Source organism: Chiloscyllium punctatum, chromosome 19 (assembly GCF_047496795.1).
Source record: "Chiloscyllium punctatum isolate Juve2018m chromosome 19, sChiPun1.3, whole genome shotgun sequence".
NCBI classification, from domain to species: Eukaryota; Metazoa; Chordata; class Chondrichthyes; order Orectolobiformes; family Hemiscylliidae; genus Chiloscyllium; species Chiloscyllium punctatum.
In genome coordinates this window covers 43,172,798-43,191,927 of record NC_092757.1, presented here as the reverse complement: position 1 = coordinate 43,191,927, position 19,130 = coordinate 43,172,798, and the positions used below count along the sequence as shown (strand labels likewise).

The window sequence follows — 19,130 nt, the reverse complement described above, 5'->3', positions numbered from 1 at the left end:
CAAGCCAACATTTACTGCCCATCCTAGTTTTCCTTGAGAAGGAGGCATTATGCGGCCTTCTTGAATCTGTGTGGTTCATATGCCATAGGTTGACTGATATTCAGAAACGATAGGTTGGCAACAGATTTCAGATCTCATACCTTATGAAACAAAACATCTCTATGAGTCTATACAGAAACTAAAAAAGCTGTGCAATAATTTGGAAGACAATGATGATCAATATTTTCCAAAATACTGATTTCCAGAAAACTGGATGGACACTTGAAGGAAGCAAACTTGCAGGGCCAGACTTGGTAGAAACTGGATTGTTCTACAAAGAACCAACATGGACCTTGAAGTGCTGAATGGTGTCCTTCTGTGCAGTAATGACTCCAACTTGCTTTTGATGTATATTTGATTCTGATTTTTCCAGGAGATCACATGGTTTCAGTTGGGATGGACAGTATATCTTATAAAGCACAATGAATTACAAATATACAAAGAGTCATAGAGTCATACAGCACAGAATCAGACCCTATGGCCCAACTCGTTCACGCTGATCAGGTTCCCCAAAGTGAAATAGTCCCCTTTGCCTGTGATTCACACATGTCCCTCTAAACCTTTCCTGGGATACAACAGACCAGATGGTCTTTACCAATCCAACACTGTTCATTAAACAGGCAATGAATTGACAAATTCTGATTAGTCAAATGTTGCACTGTGATCTGGGTTAGGATTAGGCACCATACCTCACCAAGTATGATTTTGCCTTTGAAGGAGTACAGTACGGATTCACCAAAATTATAGCAAAACTTAAATTACAAAAACAGGATTCAGAGACGAGATTTGCTAACCATTGAATGTCAAACATTAAGAGGTAATCTAATCATGATGACACTGATAATGATCTGCCAAACCTCTTTAGACACAGGAGTTGTGCCACAAGATTGAAAAACTGCAAATGTTACATAAAAGCAAAATACTGCAGCTGCTGGAAATCCAAATTAAAATTCATCAAATTCAACTAAATACTTGAACTTGGTTTCTCTTTCCACAGATGTTTTGGACCTGCTGAATTTCTGTTTTTATTTTTATTCAAAAAAGGACGAAAGGGCAAAACCAGCAATTTATGTGGTAAGAAATCTGTCAGAAATGATAATCTGGGATAAAGTTATTAATCATTTGAACAAGGGAGGATATATCAAGTAAAGCCTACATGGATTTGTTTTGGACAGATTATGTACAACTGACTTGATTGAGCTTTTTGATGAGGTAATAAAGATGGTTGATGAGGATAATGCAGTTGATGTACAGGACATCCAAAAAATGTTTGGTAAAGTGTCATTTAGCAGATTGTCAGCTAAGTTGAAGTCTGTATGAAAAGAGGGACAGTGGCTGCACGGATTGCACTACCAAGTTGACTAAATGATGGGAAATAGAAAGTAACTTTTAACACTTTAGCAAAGCATACAGTGAGTTTTCCCAGGGATCAGTACAAGAATTAGATAAATGACCTAGACTTTGGTGTATACAGGGCATCAAAGTATTGTGAACTGTGAATGAGACAGCAATAGGTCCAGATATCGACAGGGCACAGACAAGCTTATGGAACGGGTAGACAACTGGCAGGTAACATTTAATGCAGAGATTCATTTTGGTAGGAACAACGAGGAAAGACAATACAAAATAAACAATAAAATTCTAGAGTGATTGTAGGGGGAGAAGAATCATGTTTAACACCACAAATTTGAAGAGTGGCAGATAGACAAAAAGATATACCTGGACTTTATAAACAGAGAAATTGACTATAAAAACAAACTAATGACAAACCTTTATAAACACTGGTTCAACCTGAAACTAGAATATTGTATCCAAATCTCTACACCCCACTTTTGAAAGATCATTAAGGCATTACAGAGAGTGCAGAAAAAAACTGAAGCTACTTTAAGCTCTGAGGTGCTTCAGTTACACAGATAGATTGGAATAATTGTGACTGTTGTCATTTAAGTTTTGAGAGAGTAAATAGAAAGAAATTGTTTCCACTAGCAGAAGGGACAAGCACTAAGGAACACCAATTTAGGCTGACTGGCCAAAGTACCAAAACAGACAGAAGGAAAAAAACTTTAAAAATTTTTAAAAGCAAGTTAGTATCTAGAGTGCACTGCCTAATAGAAAATCAGAAGCTGGTTCAGTTGTTGTTTGAGGATCATCTGAAAAGAAAAATATTTCAGGCCTCCAAGGAAAAGGCAAGGAACCAGATGTGTTGCTCTTATAGAGAGCCAATATGGACATAAACGGCTAAATGGCTTCTTTATTTGTTGCCATGATTTTATGGTTACTGAAGTCATTGATCCCTTGCCAGCATCTGCCTCCACTAGATACAGTCACTGAACGGTCGACATTCACCTTTCACCTTTGACTCGAGGCCTTACTATGTATTTCACAGAAGAGGGGAACAGGAGGAAGAGAAAAAATTTAACTAAGCCTCACCAACTTCACCCACATCCATTCTCCCCTTATTGCCAGCTGTGGTTGCTTGATACCAACAGGAGCCAGAACCCATGACCAAGACTTACTCTTAAACTAAGAATAATCAAGACCCTGCTTGATACCAATTAATTCAATACATCAGAGATTGACCCTGGGGTTTTATGGCCCAATAACACAGATATATCAACTGAAGTATAGAAAGCCTATTTTCTCTGTATCATGAAATTGTTTTCAAATAAAAGGTTTACGCTCTAGTTCTACACTTTTATTTCTGTTACCAGGCATTGAGACTGACTTAATTTGCAAGAAAATTGCAAGATCTGAAACTACATCATATTGAGAATGTAGACACATTTAGGGACAATGGAACTAACAGATCTGGGATGACTTTGTGCTCAAATAAACATCACACCCTGAGATTTGAGCCATAGGCTTTTACAGTAAAGACAGAACAGCTATTTCATTAGAAAAACAGGTTTCCATGTTATTTTATGAACTTATTGCAAGGTAAAAACATATCCTTACCACTAGAAAAGACAGAAGGGTGTTTGTGGATAGTCTGCAGATTCTGCAGCATAGTTAATTTACACGTACTAGGGAGAGTTCCAGGTGATCTGAAAATGTGTTGCTGGAAAAGCGCAGCAGGCCAAGCAGCATCCAAGGAGCAGGAGAATCGACGTTTCGGGCATGAGCCTGAAGAAGGGCTCATGCCCGAAATGTCCATTCTCCTGCTCCTTGGATGCTGCCTGACCTGCTGCGCTTTTCCAGTAACACATTTTCAGCTCTGATCTCCAGCATCTGCAGTCCTCACTTTCTCCTAGGAGTTTGAGATGTTATCAATGTACAGGTTTATAAATGCTTTCAGTATTCAAATGAAATACCAGTGCCCTAAGTCGACATTGTCCTCCCCAAAATTATCAATTCTGGAAATGTATTAAAATAATCATGCTGAAGGATGGAAATAAAACGTGTTACATTCCAACACTCTGCAAATCAGCAGAACAGCTTAAAGACACAGGATTTCTTTTAGGTCCTAACAGAATTTTGATGTAGCACGATCAAAGTTAAGTCCAGTTTCTGAATCTTTCAGTTACTGAGTTCTCAGTTATGTTGTCCATTATGACATGTTTTGATTTTTAAGTATGGGAAATCCCTTTCTATGATACTCCTTCAAACATATATTGGAGAGTAGTTTTGAATAGTGTTCTTCTTGTAACTATCGTAGGTGTTACTTATGGTTGGGTGAAGGTCTGCAAGCATAAGACATCTTGTGTGACCTTAAGACATCTTCAGCTCAGTAACACTTGCGTAACACTTGCTCTGGAGCCAAAATTCATGGATTTGTCCCTGGGATGAATGAGTTGTCCTATGATAAGAAGTCGAGTAAATTGGGTCTGCATTGTCAGGCTTTAAAAGAATGAGAAGTAATCTCATTGAAACATTCTCGAGTAGAAAGAAACTTGACAGTCCTTGGTACTCAAGACCAAAGGGGCACAATTTCAAAGTAAGCAGAGTTGTGGACTCTCCATCACTGAATAAATTTAAGACCGAGAAAGCTATAGATTTCTGGTGTCTCACCAATCAAAGGATATGAGGAGTGTGTTGCAAAGTGATGGTGAAACAGAAGATCTGTTATCATCATTTGGAACTGTAGACTACACTTTGGGCCATTTATTCCTGCCCTGTGTTTTACGCAACTCAGGACTGTAATCATAAGCAGGAATTCTAGTTGATACTTTTCATCTTCTCAGCCAATGGCTTGTGAGGTTAACTTTCATATTCACTCTGCAATCAGCAACCCCACAATACACCATGTACTATAGTACAAAACTGGGCATTGCAGTTATTCACTGTCCTATCAGGTGAGCAGCTATGAGAAGGCATAGAAAAAATCCCAGTTCCCATCATATTTGACAAAGCCAGTACCAGAACAGAATGCACAAAACCATCTAGTATTTTATCAGTTGAAATAGAACTGCAGGAATAATATATCTTTAAGATATTTTGAATGAAAAAGATTATAGTCATCACCCACCTCTTTGCCTGCCCTGGATGCTCCGCAGGGCCAGAATGTTCTGTTCATCAGACAGGAACTGTTTCATCTTGTGAAAAGGCTCCTTCCCTCGAACAGTCAATTTATTCCATGGTTTGGGTCTGGCCAGTATTTCACTTACAGAGCCTTGAGACAACCCCAGTACATAATGTCCAAATATCCGTTGGCCAATATTGTGCTTGATCAGCTGCTCTTTAACTTGCCGTGCAATTTCTGCAGTGTCCAGCTCTTCGCCCTCAGATATGCTTCCAGCACTTTCTGACTGGCTGGGTGAAGGGATCATTCCATTTAAGTCAGAACTCTGCTGGATCGGGCTTGGGGATGATATGGAATTTGTGCTGTAGGGACCTGTTGGAAAAAGCATGGTTGTGCTTCCTGCATCCTGCATTGCCTTGGTGTAGAAGGACTGCATTAGCTGCCGCTGAAGAAGTGAGTTTAGTGCAAATTTCCCTGCAGAGGCCAGGGGAAACGGGGAGCTTGTCAATGATGAGTTGAAAAAATCTTGACCTAAAACCGTCGGTGAGAATTGGTGCGTACCATTAGCACTGGAAGCCTGCTCATTCGCGTTGCGCAGCAACTTAGAGGGAGGGGAGGATGGTGAGGTCGAAGGGCGCAGACTCTCAGGTCGGTCTTTCCCATTTCTCCCAGCTGACCCTACAAGAAAGGCCAAACACAATGCATTATGGGGGAGTGAAAAGTAAAACCATGAAAAATAGCAAACTTTAGCCCAAAATTGCAAGTTAACAAAGGGCTTTCAACTGACGCAACTGGTCAAATTTGAGTATGCCAGACTAGCCCCCAAAGACAGATGTCATGCATTTGTTGTTTGTACCTTTCTTGTAAATGGCAGCCTGAAGAATCCCTGACAAGCATTTAAGCAGCCCATACCAAGCATTACTTAGTGTAAGTGCCACCGTCAGGCAATGTGTTAGTTTAACAGATATAAAACCCTACGCAGAGAGATAATTGCAGCAATACAAAATGACATTAATTACATTTAATTAACTTCTGTAATCACTATTGAATATATACTCAGACATAAACCAATGAGGAAAAAAAACAGCTTTTATACCCAAATGCATCAAGATAAAAACTCAGGCAAAATCTGGTCTTTTATTAAAACATTGTCTCCGAGGTCTGAAAGCTTCTTCCTATTACCCAGTCTGTACAAGTATACAAATACAATTTAGTACTTTAGGAAAGAGTAATATACATTAATCTTGTTGCCATGCACTAGTGCAGGCTTTGATGTCAGGACAGCTCCTCACACTCCCCAAGCACAGCAATGTGAGCTGCAAACACAAAGACCTACCACTAAGGTCACTGTTGGTGATACGCAGAGTTGCATTTTCAGACTGTAATGAGCGGTTCTTTTCCAGCAGAAGTACCTCGAGGGTTTTGGATGCATCCTGATAAAGTAACAGTAATGGAGTCAAACTTACTTAATGTTAAATGCGTGATATTTCAGTACTCATCTTGCTTAATCAAGGATTCATTAAGAATCAAAATTAACGGCAGACATTTAGCCCAAGGCAACCTCTTTCAGAAGAGAAATCCTTTAAAGGTGCACTATCATTATAAAGTGCCTGGTAAACCTTTTGTTTACTGACAAACATACAAGATGAAATGATGTACATTGTGTCTAAATGTGTATTATCTCATTATGAAGGAACCAATGTACATTCTTCTCCTTTGGCAGACAAAGAAAGATTTTACAAATCAACTTTTCATGCCCTTTCAAGCTTTTGGCAAAGGAATAAAATTTCTGCAGTTTGCCCTAAAAAAAACTGCATTCTAAGAATATGTACTATATTAGTAAAATAAAGCAAAGCAAGAATATGTTATCTTGAAGTTCAAAAGAAGATTATTTTAAACCAATTCTTCACTTTCCAAATAAACCTTACATTGTCCTGTAACAATCAAGCAGATTACCTTTACATTCTAGAAACATTAATTTATGTTTGCATCCCCAAAATCCAGCCTATGCCAATACCTACTGTCAGAGTTTGATGATTCTGCTATTGCCTGAATTTTATTCATGAGCAAATTTAGCAAACAAAGAGTGAGATTTGAGGTTTGTTTGTGGGTGGGTAAGGGCTTTTAAAATCTTACCATCAAACGTCTAAGTTACTTTTACAGACATGATGCTCTATATTAAAGTATGTGAAGGTTTCGAGTCAATTTGGGCACCATCACAAATTCACAATTTCAGATTTGGAGAAGAAACAAAAACTGTTGATATTATTTGAATCAAAAAATTCAATCACATGATTTAATACTACTATAGTTAACACAAATGTTACACTTGGTTTGATTACCATAATAAGATTGGCAGGAAGAACACAGCAAGCCAGGCAGCATCAGCAGGTACAGAAGTCGACGTTTCGGGTGTATTCCTTCTTCAGGACAGGAGTGGGTGTAGAGGAGGGCACAGATACAGGGAGTGGTAGGGGCAGGGTGGTGAAGTGGGGATAAGTAAAGACAGGTAGAGAGTACGACCTGGTTCGTCAATGGGAGGAATGAATCCAGTTGGTGGGCATGGAGGAGTGGAAGGAGGAGGAGGGGCTGGGAAGGGAGGTTATTTGAAATTGGAGAACTCAATGTTGAGTCCTTCGGATGGGCCCCAGCTACACCTGCTATGTTGAAGTTTTTTCTCACTACCATGACAAGATGGCATTTTCATTAAGAAATGAAGCTTCCAATGTAATACTCGTCTAATGGTAAAATGCTATGCAGTATTTGCTTATCAGTGCTTTCTACTTTTTTTGATGTATAAATAGATGCTTTTATAACTCATTTTATAACTGAAGAATTTCCCACTGGTTAAAAACCCTTAAAAATTCTACAACTGTCCCCACAAAAAACTGACCAGCAAACAAAATTTGTTTATTTAATTTAAATGGAACTAGCAATAATAATAAATGGGAAATGAAATCCGATCATCTCATTCTCACCCAAGCCAAACTCCTCTGCATCTTACCCCTACATTTGTGGCTTATGAGCTGCAATGTATCAAAAACATTCCTGTCTGCTGACCACTAAAATTCTAAAGACATTAGTGCTTTCCACAGAATGCTGTTTTCAGACTAGCTTTTATCTTTCCCTGAAAATCTGATCAAAGCAATGAAAATGCAGATTATGTTCTGTTTAAGGTACCATTTGATGTTATGCTCTAGATGTGTAAGGGCAAAATAACAAATTTCATCAGTTCAGGTGCAAAAGATCAATCTGTAAAAGTACAACTTGTAAAGAAAATTTGGATTACCATTAACATTTAAAAGCTTAGTATTCAACTTGTGTGGGATTTGTAATACCCTCCTCTTAGTCTGACCTAGTATTTACTTTAAAAAGTATTCAAAGCATAAGTTGGAGGTTAATCACATTGCACTTAAATACTAGAGATAAGTAAAACGTTTGTGTTAGGAATTGTAAAGGCATTGCATATGCAGGTACTAGGCATGTAAAGACAATCTTAAAGTCACGGTTGGTTATACTTTTAAATTATTGTAACTGACGGAGAATGAGTCATTTTTAGTCAACGCACTGCATATAAATATGCTTTGCAACTCTTTGCCAACTCATTGCAATTCTGCGAAGATGACTTGGTTCCTGTACAGCTTTCAAAAACACAAATATTTGTTCAATCAATTTTCTGTAAATTCCCTAAGCTTTCCCACAATTACAGTATTATACATGATTGCAAATTATTCCAGCTGACAGCTTCTCAGAAAAAATTAAGCATTGCCTTTTCTTGTTTGAAATACCAGTGCAAACAAACTTCTGGAGTGTTAGAAAGTTATCGGCAAACCTAAAATTCAGTGGTAAGTTTTATTAATGATCATTAACATGAATCACAGAAGGGTTACAGGAGTTACATAAGGAGGGCATTCAGTCTTTCATGGCCATGCTGGCTCTCTGCAAGCACAACTAAGCAAGTCCCACACTCCTGTCTCTTTCTCACAGCCCTGAGAATATTTTCTTCAGGTGCTATCAAACTACCTATGGAAGCCCTAATTAGCTTCTGACACAGTCCCAGATAGCACATTGTAATTCTAATCAATCACTGTTTACAAAAAATCCTCCTGCTGCTGTTTACTTTTTTAGCAATCACACTGAATCGATATCATCTCAATCCTCCCATCATTAGGAATCATTTCTGTCAGCCGTATGTATGATTTCTGATTTTGAATTGTGCTACCAAATCTCCTCTCAACCTTTTCTTCTCTAAGAAATACAACTCTATTCTTTTCTAAACTATGCTTGTAACAGAAGAAACTCACCCATGGAACCACTCTCCTAAATTATTTCTAAACCCTTGTAAAATCTTCTTATTCCTTCTTTAAGTGTGATGCCCAGATTTGGACACAAAACCCCAGTGAAGCCAAAACAGAGTTTCATAAGGGCTCATCATGTTGACTTTGCTTTTGTCTCTTATGCTTCTTTTTATAAAGCTGAGGATCTCATGTGCCTTCTGAACTCCTTTTACAATCTAACTTGTAACCTTCAATGATTTCTGCTCACATACTGCCAAGGCCTCTGTCAGAAACCACTTTTAGAATTGTGTCGCATTCTTCCCACAATAATGAATCATTTGACACTTTTCTGCATTAAACTTTATTTGCCATATGTCTCCCCATTCCACTAGCTATGTTCTCTTGCTGCCTATTACTGTCCTTATCTTGATCATGATATTTGCAAGTTGTGCGTCTTTTTCATTAAATCACTATAAAGAACATCTTAGGTGGCATCTATGAATTCTTGAATGCAACTGTTAAATGCAAATGTCTCTGCAGTATCCTAGTTTGACCACTTTTTAAACAATGATGGGAATTGACTGAGGTACACCCATGTATGATTAACAATGCTAACACAGTAGAACAAAATCCAGGCATTTTATGAAAACATGTAGGAAGGGTTTTGAGGGATATGGGTCGGGTGCTGCCAGGTGGGACTAGATTGGGTTGGGATATCTGGTCGGCATGGACAGGTTGGACCGAAGGGTCTGTTTCCATGCTGTATATCTCTATGACTCTATGTGAGATTATTTGTCCAAAACTCTGATCCTTAAAAGTTTCAAATCTATAATTCTATAAATCTATAACTCATCTCACCCAGTCCAAATATTCTCTGAGAAATTTAATAGTCTAACATCATTTTATTGTATTGATGGATAGCACCTAAGCATTATGTGTTATAATATTATGTAACTTGGAATTTATACATTAAATACAACAAATTATTAAATTCCAACAGAACTTACCTGTGACCCAGATCCTTCTGATGCTACAAATTCCATTGACTTCAGGATACTGGAAACAGGAGGAAAATTATTGTTTAATCATGTTCTTGAATTGGCACAAACAACATTCAAATATATCACTACATTAATAAGGATGGTAGGAGTAATAACACACACTTCCAGGTATCAATATACAAAAGAGAAGAATTGTTTAAATTGTCTAAGTTATTAATGTGCCAGGTTACAAATTAAGCTTTTAATTTCACCAATAAACACTTCCACATAACTTAACGAATTTATAAAGCAATGTTAAAATTTGAGCATGTAGCTATAAATGTAATTCGACAGGGCTTTTAAGAGGACAAATATAAAAGTTAATAAGAAGGTAACTTTTACACTATCAAAAGCTTTCAGGTCACCCATGCTGACTGCAACACTTTCAACCCTTCATGGAAGATCAGTTACAAATGTGAACTTTCTCGATCGGTAATGAATTACGTAATAAAATCAAAATGTGACAGTATTCTAATTAAAACATTAGAATACTCATTTGTCGTACTCTATGTCTCAGTACAGAATACAGGAATAAATCTTCATAAACCATAATTCCAGAACTAAAAATGTATTAAGTAACAAATTAGGAGCAAGAGCAAATACACCAGATGTGGTTCTCACAATGTGCTTCAATTTAAAGGGAAACAAATCTGTTCCTGTGATGCATCCTGAATATATTACAAAAATCAAAGGTGATATATAGATTCAAGTTATTGTTGCTCACTAAGCGAGCACCAACTCGCATAAAAACAAAAATGAGGACTGATTCTGACAGTGAAAAATACACATTTTTAACTATTTACTTTGACAACTTTTCTACAAACACACTTTTGACCATCTTGCAGTTATAGGAAACCTCACAATTAGCAACCATCTAATTTTGAGAACACTCATTAAAGGGAACATCAGTGGGCCACCCTTTCAATTTTCAAATCACTGGATTAGCACAAAGGAGCCCAATATAGAAGAATGTGCGACAGCTCCTAGAGTTTTGAGATAATTCACTAACTTCTTGTCATGACACACTTTTCTCACAAGAAACAGATTGTGCGTATAACCTTTAAATTTCTCTGCATTATATCCTTCCTAACATAACAGTTAAAATCTATTTCTTCGACCAAATCTTTGGTCACCTGCCTCAATAAGTCAACATCTGACTTAGTGTCAAATTTTGACTGATAATGCTTCTATGAAGAGCTTTGGACAGTTTATCATATTAAAGGGACATTTGTAGAAAGTGCTGTTGTTAATACCAATTTAATCTAAAATTAGCATAAGATCCTGTACCAAATCTTGTCTTCAAAGGCAACAATGCAAAAGCTTGAGAACAGCAAAATATAATAAAGTACAGTGAAAAGCTTTCATTTGTCGCCATAATCCTGCACCATTTTGATAGTTTAAGAATGAGAAAATGAAAAGATGTAGCTTACATACGAGTTCTGAGCCAGTTCAGAGACACACCTCACCAGACCCAACTCATGCAAAAGTCATTAATCCTCATGAGAAGGAGGAGGAAATGAGAAGAGAGGACTGAGTTGGATGATTAGTCATAACCATATTGAATGGCAGAGTAAGCTAGAAGAGTCAAATGAACTACTCCTGCTCCTAGATCCTATACTTCTATGAAAGGAAAAAGTGTGAGAATGTGCCAAGAGGAGGGCCAGCGGATTGCTGAGCAGGGAAACAGAGTTAATATATTTTGGTCAAAGGATTTGTCATCAGAAGTTGAACAAGTTAGAAGGTAATCGGTTCTAAGCAGGTGAAACGGAGGACTATAGGAAAAAGAATAAATGGAAAGATCGGTAATAGGATACAAGGCAGAAGAGATTAAATGACAAGAGAGATGATAATGCAGGGCAAAACTCAAAAATAATTTTGTTACCCAACTTACCATTGAGTAACTGTTTTTATACAACATGACTACCAGAATATTAAACAACTTTTATTATTCTGTATTCACATTATATATGGTAAAATAAATCATCATCTGATCCAATCTGCATATGCTGCCTTTCTCATCAACTTGACCAATAATGCTTTTTTTTGTTGGTGTTCTGCACTAAGAAACCACACAGTTCTACTGAAATTATTACTGCCATTGAAGGATGAAACATGCATCAAAGCAGGGGTATGTAATTTTAATTGTTCAAACAGTTACAAAATAACAATTGTATTTCATAGTTAAATTGTTCCACTGAGCTTCACTCCATAGAAGTCCACAAATATGAAAGTCATAACAAACATCTACATTGCTAGATACTAATAAACAACTTATCTCATGACATTACAGCCATTTCTGTTTTCTAAATGATTGTTGTAAGTTGCACAGAGCACTAGAGTAAGCAAGAAGAACTATCAATTTCTAGAGGAGAAGGAATTGCTTTGCTACCTAGATGCCAGGATCTGACCCAAATCTTCCTTCAAATAAATAAGAAATTGTGGGGAGTAGATTTCCATATCTGAACATTGGCTTTTGTTTTTGAAAAGATGCTTAATTTTTAAATGAACAAATAGTGAAGTATTTATACTTTCATCGAATTAGTTAAGATGAGTCATATCAAAACAAAGTAAGAAATAAGAACAGGCATATGGCATTTGACCCACCAAGCCTGTTCTGCCATATATAAGATCTGATTGCAGTCTTAAAATCGTAGAGATCTACAGCACAGAGAAAGATCCTTCGGCCTACTTTATCCATATTACTCAAAAACACTTTAATTCCATTTTCCAGCACTTCGCCCATAGCCTTCTATGTTGTGGTATCACAAGTGCACATCTAAATACTTCTGAAATATTATGAGGTCTCTTACATGCAGTGAGTTCCAATTTCCTCTCTAGTACAATCATATCCCTCCTATAATATAGATTCCAGGACAGGACACAAAATTCTAGCTGTCATCTGTCATTTTATAAAATCTCCGCTCCTAAACACTTTGCCTTTACTCATAAAGTCAAGTATCCCATAGGCCTTCTTCACTACTTTATAAACCTATGCTGATAAGTTGAGGGCCTGCTGGACATATTCACCAAGATCCCTTGGTGCTTTCCAGGGTTCTATTGTTCACCATGTACTTCATTGAGTTGTTTGTCCTGCCTACGTGCCCTTCTGACCCACCCACCTATATCTTCTGTAATCTAAGGCTATCTTCCCTGACGTTAATCACCCCATCAATTTTTGTTATCATGCGCAAACTTAGTGACCAAACCTTGTTTCAAGTTCAAATCATTTATGTAAACCACAAATAGAAATGACCTCTGTGGGTCCTTCCTAAATGAGCTTTTCCCTTTTGGTCTATCATTCTTAGTAACTACCCTAACAAGACCTCTCGGGAGTCACATACAAACTTACTTCTCATTCTTCTAATTTCCCAAGACCATAAACCCGACCTGGACATTTTCTGCATTACAGGGATCAGCAAAGTGAAACTTCCTGAATTGCTTCCAATGCAAGAATATCTCTCCTCAGACCATCTTCAAAAAAGATCAGACTGTCAGCAATAGGCTTCTTCTCTGTGACCTGGACACCGGTGATCTCACAAGGGGTGAATATGTACCATGACAGATGACGAGATAGTGGCTGGATCAATGACAGCCATGCTCTGAGTAGGATGCAGGGGACCCTCACTGATCACTCAGAGTCTCCATTTCTACTGGTAAATGTTTTATTTATGAGCAATCAAACTAGCTGCAAAAAATAGGCATGCCATGGAACTGTTTGTCCAGTTGAAGTGTGCCTTGATACTGCACAGGTTTACAGTGACAATGCAGATTCTGCCCTCTAAGGGGCACAACAGACTTTAATTGCATGGCAACGACAAAAGAAAACAAGAACAGCACTAATTCTTGGATATAGCCTTCTTTGATTTCATGAAGGTGTTAGATATGGGTAATCATGAGAGATTATGGAGTCTTCTCCTTCGTTTTAGCTGCCATCAAGAATTTGTCACTATCTTCAGTCTTCCCCATAATGACATACAAGCCGTAATCCTATCAATTCATGCTTGGACCCGGGTCAAGCAGGGCCATTGCACCAACATGGCTATGCCCCTCAAAGCTCTGTATACTTCAATCAGGTTCCACCCTCAGGCTTCTTTGCTCTCAGGAAATCAATCACAACCTATCTAGTCTCTCTTCATAACAGAGTCTCTCCAGCCCAGGCCAATTCCACTGCATTCTCTCGAATACAATCACATCCATCCTATAGCGTATCGATCAGAACTGCACACAGTACCCCAACTGTGGCCTAATTATTTTATATGCAGCTCCATCACAACTTCCTTAGTCCTTGCATTCAATGCCTTGAAAAATGTATGTATCCCATATGCCTTCTTAAACATCTTCTCCATCTGTCCTGCTGTCTTCAAGGCTCCATGGACATTTATACCAAGGTCTCTCTAATGCTCTATATTTACTAGGACCTTTCTATTCATTGTGCTCTCTAGTCTTATTAGTACTCCTAAAATGTATCATCTCACACTTTTCGGGTTAAATTCCATTTGCCAGTGTTCAGCCCATCTATATCTTGTTGTTGTCTAAGGCTTTCCTTCTTGCTATTTACCACATCACCAATTTTCCTGTCATCTGTGAACTACCTTCCTGTTTCGATCATTTATGCACACAACAAACAGCAAAGGATTCACCCTGTGGTACGGTAATGGACACAAAATCACTGTTCGACCATCACCCTCTGCTTCCTAGGCAATTCAAGGCAATTTTGAATCCAATTTGTGAAATTGTGCATGATTCCATAGGTTTTTAATTTCTTAGCCAGTTTGCCATGCTAACCCTTGCTAACAGCCTTTCTCAAGTCCATAAACTGTACTTCCCTCATCTTCACACCTGTAGTCACCTTCTTGAAAAAATTCAATCTCATTCTTATCCATTTTTCTCATTGCAACGTTCCACCTCATCCTGAACAAGCTCCCTGCTGGGGTGGAGCTAATCTACAGAATTAACATCCACTGCCTGAAGGCCACAGCTAAAGTAGTCTCGTTCTCTATCACTGAATTATGGAATGTCAATTTGCTTGTGTCTGCAGTCATTAGAGGCTGAGCTCCAAATCATCATCAACACCTTCTCCGAGGCATACAGAGCATAGGCCTTAGTTACATATTTAAGACACAGGTCCTCTACCAAAGTTTTTGATTCCGTGAAACCTGTTCCTGTCACATTGCATTGCCTCTGAAATTTCAAAATATACAAGCAAATCTTAGGACAATTTAGATAACTTTCCATACCTTGAGATCTTACCTTCAGAAAGGACAACGAGGCTCATTGGCACCTTTGTTGTGCTAGTTCAGCCTTCAAGCAGCCGACGAAGAGATTGCATGGAGGCTAAGTCCTCAAACTCTGTAACAAGCTCATTGTTTACAGAGTAATAGTAGTGCATGCCCTCTTGTATAATTCAGGGACATTGACTATATGCAACAGGTACTTCAAAACCATGGAGAAGTGCCATCAGAGCTGCTTCCACAAGGTCTTGCAAATCCATTGGCAAGGACACCGCTGACAGATTTCTCACTCAGGCCAATACCCCCAGTATCAAAGCACTGAACACACAATGAATCAGCTCCATTATTCACATGCCTGAAAAGAGATTCCCAATCTAAGTACACTACTCAGAGGTTCAACATACCAATTAAAAAAAGTGACAATGGTGTACCTAATCAGCCAATGGATTTCTTCTGCTGAGGAGAGCAAAAGAAATGCTTCAAAGACATCCTCAAAGCCTTCTTGAAAACGTGCAACATCTACAACAATATTGGGAAATACCGACACCAACGAAAACCCTGGTCCAAGGCTGCTCAAAGTGGAGGCTAAGTATCTGGAAAGGATCTAAACACCTTGAGTCTGAAGACTGACAGCAAACTGAAGTCAAGTGTGACAGACTAAGGAGCATGTGGCAAGCTGGGCATCCCATCCTCCTATTTTTCCAGACACTGCCTGCTTCACCTGTGACAGAGTGTGTCGGGCATGTACTGGACTCTTCAGAAATCTGAGAAGTCATTTTTCACACAGAGCATGTCATCCTTGAACAAGGAATTGCCTGAGAAGAATAAGATGATCTCTCCTTAAATAAGGAGAGCAAAACTGTATGCATTACTCCACCTGTGGTCTCACCAATGTTTTGCACAATAGTAATATGACTTGTTCCATGTACAAAGTCACTCATGGCTTTAAAAACCACAGCATTCTACAGTCACTCTCCACTTAAATAATATTCTGCCTTTCTATTCTTCCCACTACTTCACATTTTTCAACATCATACTCCAACTAACAAACTTTTACCCACTCACTTTAATTATCAATAGCCTTTTGTAGGCTGCCCTCACGTCTTTGTTTTCCTGTCTATCCTTGTGCTGTCAGCAAATTTGGCTGCGGTATCATGAAACACTGCAACGGCAGCGATGAAAAGCCACCATATAGTAAGCGGTTTGTGGAAAGTGACTACTAGTTAAAGAAGAATCACCTTGTTGAACTGTACAGCAAGTGTTGCTGCATTGTAAGCCTAAGCATTTTCCATATTTCATCCAAAGACTTGTGTGTGTGAAAATTGTAAATTAATACTGTCAAAATACTACTCAAAGGTTCACTGGATTGATTCCAAGGATGAAAGGTCTGTCGCATGAAGAGAGATTGAACAGTTTAGGCCTATACTCTCTGGAATTTAGAAGAATGAGAGGTGATCAAATTGATCCAAGATGAAAAGGGTGCAGATAAAATAGATGAGGAGTGGACGCTTCGTCTTGTGGGGCAATCTAGAACGAGAGGTCATAGTCTGAGGATAAAGCATAGCAAATTTAAAACAGACTTGAAGAGAAACTACTTCTCCCAAAGGGTTGTGAATCTGTAGAATTCACTGCCCCAAAAAGAGGTGGATGCTAGTCAGTGAGTAAATTTGAGGAGGAGTTAGATTTTTAATTGGCAATGGGTTGAAGGGTTATGGGGAGAGGGCAGGAAAATGGGGGTTATGAGTTTATCAGCCATGATCGAATGACGGAGCAGACTCAATGGACCGAATGGCCTAATTCTGCTCCTATATCTTACGAATTTATGATCAAAGCTACAGGATACAACTCCTTTTGTTGAGATCCTCAGATGCCAATTCATTTCATTTTCAATAAATTAATGGGGAAAATACTTTTGACTGAAATTCAAATGATTATTGCCCAGTCTATCACAACTTAAGAGTTATAGAGTTGCACAGCATGGAAACAGACCCTTCAGTCCAACTCATCCATGCCAACAAGATTATCTAAATTAATCTAGTCCCATTTGCCAGCATTTGGCCCATATCCTTCTAAACCCTTCCTATTCATACACATCCAGTTGCATTTTAATTATTGTTATTGTACTAGCCTCCACTACTTCCCCTGGCAGGTAGTTTCTCTGCACCCTCTGCATCTTCATTCTACTCCTTGAATCCCTTTTAAATCATTCCCCTCTCACCTAAAACCTATGCCCTCCAGTTTTGGACTCCCTTACCTTGGGAAAAAGATGCTGGCAATTCACCTTATCCATGCCCCTTATGATTTTTATAAACCACTATAATCACAATGCACACTGAAGACCAGAACCAATACCTCATTTTTATGATCAGACTAATTTCTTAAATGAATAAAAAAACCTTTCAAGTCCTGAAACATTTCAATGAGAAAAATAAATGGAATATGGAAAGAAAAACGTCTCAAGAAGATAAGTACTACCATAAATAATCTTTAAAAGAAAATAGTAGGTCTTAACAGATGAATGAGTTAGTTGGATTTATTTTTGTTAGGTAGAATACACTACCATAAAAGGTAGTGAATGTAGATTTCGAAAGCAATTGGTTATATACTGGAAACAAGAAACATTTTGGGGTGATGGGAGAATAAATAATGGAGTAGGGTTAATTTTAAAAAAAGCTGACACAGACACAGTGGTTCAACGATTCTAATGTAACTGCAATACAGTAATATAGTTTTACAAGTTTGGATGCTGCCTCATGTGAGCCTTTGGAAAGTGTGTATACTTGACAGACCTAATAAATCGAAGAAAGAAGTAAATGCCCTGAAAACAAATTTCTATTGAAAATTTCAACAATAAAAGACATTTTCAGAAGATGATCCAGCAATCACATGTTCTCATGATGGCAACAGTCCAAATCATTTCCTGCCTTTGACTGATATTCATATTCAGTGCTCCCCTGAAGGACAAATGTCAAGTCTTGGCAAAGTCACCTACGGAAGGTCCCAGGAAATTATGGACGTACGCTTCCAATTCACACCCCTTAAGTGTACTTCTGAGAGAGCTTTGCAGAACAGAATGTATGTAAATATCAGTGTACACAGGGAAGTCAGACTTGGGAGAGGGAAGTAAGCTAAGTAGATTCTGGGAATACGAGTGAATGACAGCTCACGTTTCAAGCTAAATTTCCTACTATTTTTCACAAGATGTATAGAAAGTCTCATACTGAATTAACACTCACCTCAGCTCTTTTTTAATCTCTTCATAGTCAGACTGTCCTTTCAGCTTTTCCTCTAGATGCTTCAAAATAGATGGAAATGATTTATAAAATATACTAAAAGTGCAGTAATTTACTGTTCAGCACAACAGCACAGAAGTGAAATTCTGCAAACTCACAATAAGACTGATAATTTCATGATAGTATCAGAAAACTTGTACAAAAGTTCAATCATATAGCTCTCAGCCCATTTCCTAAAATACTACCTTTCAAAGAAGTAAAAATAATTTTATACGTTCATTGGAAATAGCAGTTTCATACCTGGTCTACAAATTCTTGAATTTCTTTATGTTACTTTTCTTCCTCCGCAATGAGCTCTGAATTAGATACTCTCCTCACCATAGTAATATACCAGAACTTACCCAATTGCTAATGATTCAACGTCTGTGCAAATTAAATAAGTTAAGCAAGTCTAGAACAGGCAGGCATTTGCAAAAGTAATCTGTTGACATGCATGTAAGGTAAAAAATTATACTTGCTTCAAAAATTATAGGTTAAAAGCACAATCTGAAGTCTGCTCCCTTAACATTTATTTGATAATGCCCATAATTTGAAAATTGAGTGTTTTTTTTACCTTGAGTGTGCTGTTCTTAGCACTGAGCTGCTGCTCCAGTTGTGAGACCTGACTTGCTGAGGTCTCACGAAGTTTGGTCAGGTTTGCCTGCAACCTCTGTACATCCTCAACTAATTGTATTATCTCACGGTCTTTTGCTGCCAATTCAACTTCCAGACTTGATCGTGTTAGCACTTCGATAGCTTGTTCCTAATAACCAGAACACAGGTTCTGTATGAACTGTAGCTTTCCTGAAATT

General features: G+C 38.1%; 1 protein-coding gene across 7 annotated transcripts in view; it reads right to left on the bottom strand.

Annotated features, from left to right (window-relative positions):
• LOC140491292 (protein CASP-like) overlaps positions 1-19,130 on the bottom strand; it is a 618,172-nt gene that overhangs the window by 158,352 nt on the left and 440,690 nt on the right. For 5 of the 7 annotated variants that reach the window (XM_072589273.1, XM_072589277.1, XM_072589275.1 and 2 more), the window contains exons 11-15: positions 18,893-19,081; positions 18,283-18,341; positions 9,783-9,831; positions 5,835-5,931; positions 4,505-5,176 (exon numbers count right to left, since the gene is read on the bottom strand). In XM_072589273.1, the coding sequence (XP_072445374.1) occupies positions 4,505-5,176; positions 5,835-5,931; positions 9,783-9,831; positions 18,283-18,341; positions 18,893-19,081 (1,066 nt within the window). The remainder of the gene's footprint in view (positions 1-4,504; positions 5,177-5,834; positions 5,932-9,782; positions 9,832-18,282; positions 18,342-18,892; positions 19,082-19,130) is intronic. The other 2 variants (XM_072589276.1, XM_072589278.1) reach the window with 2 other exon arrangements.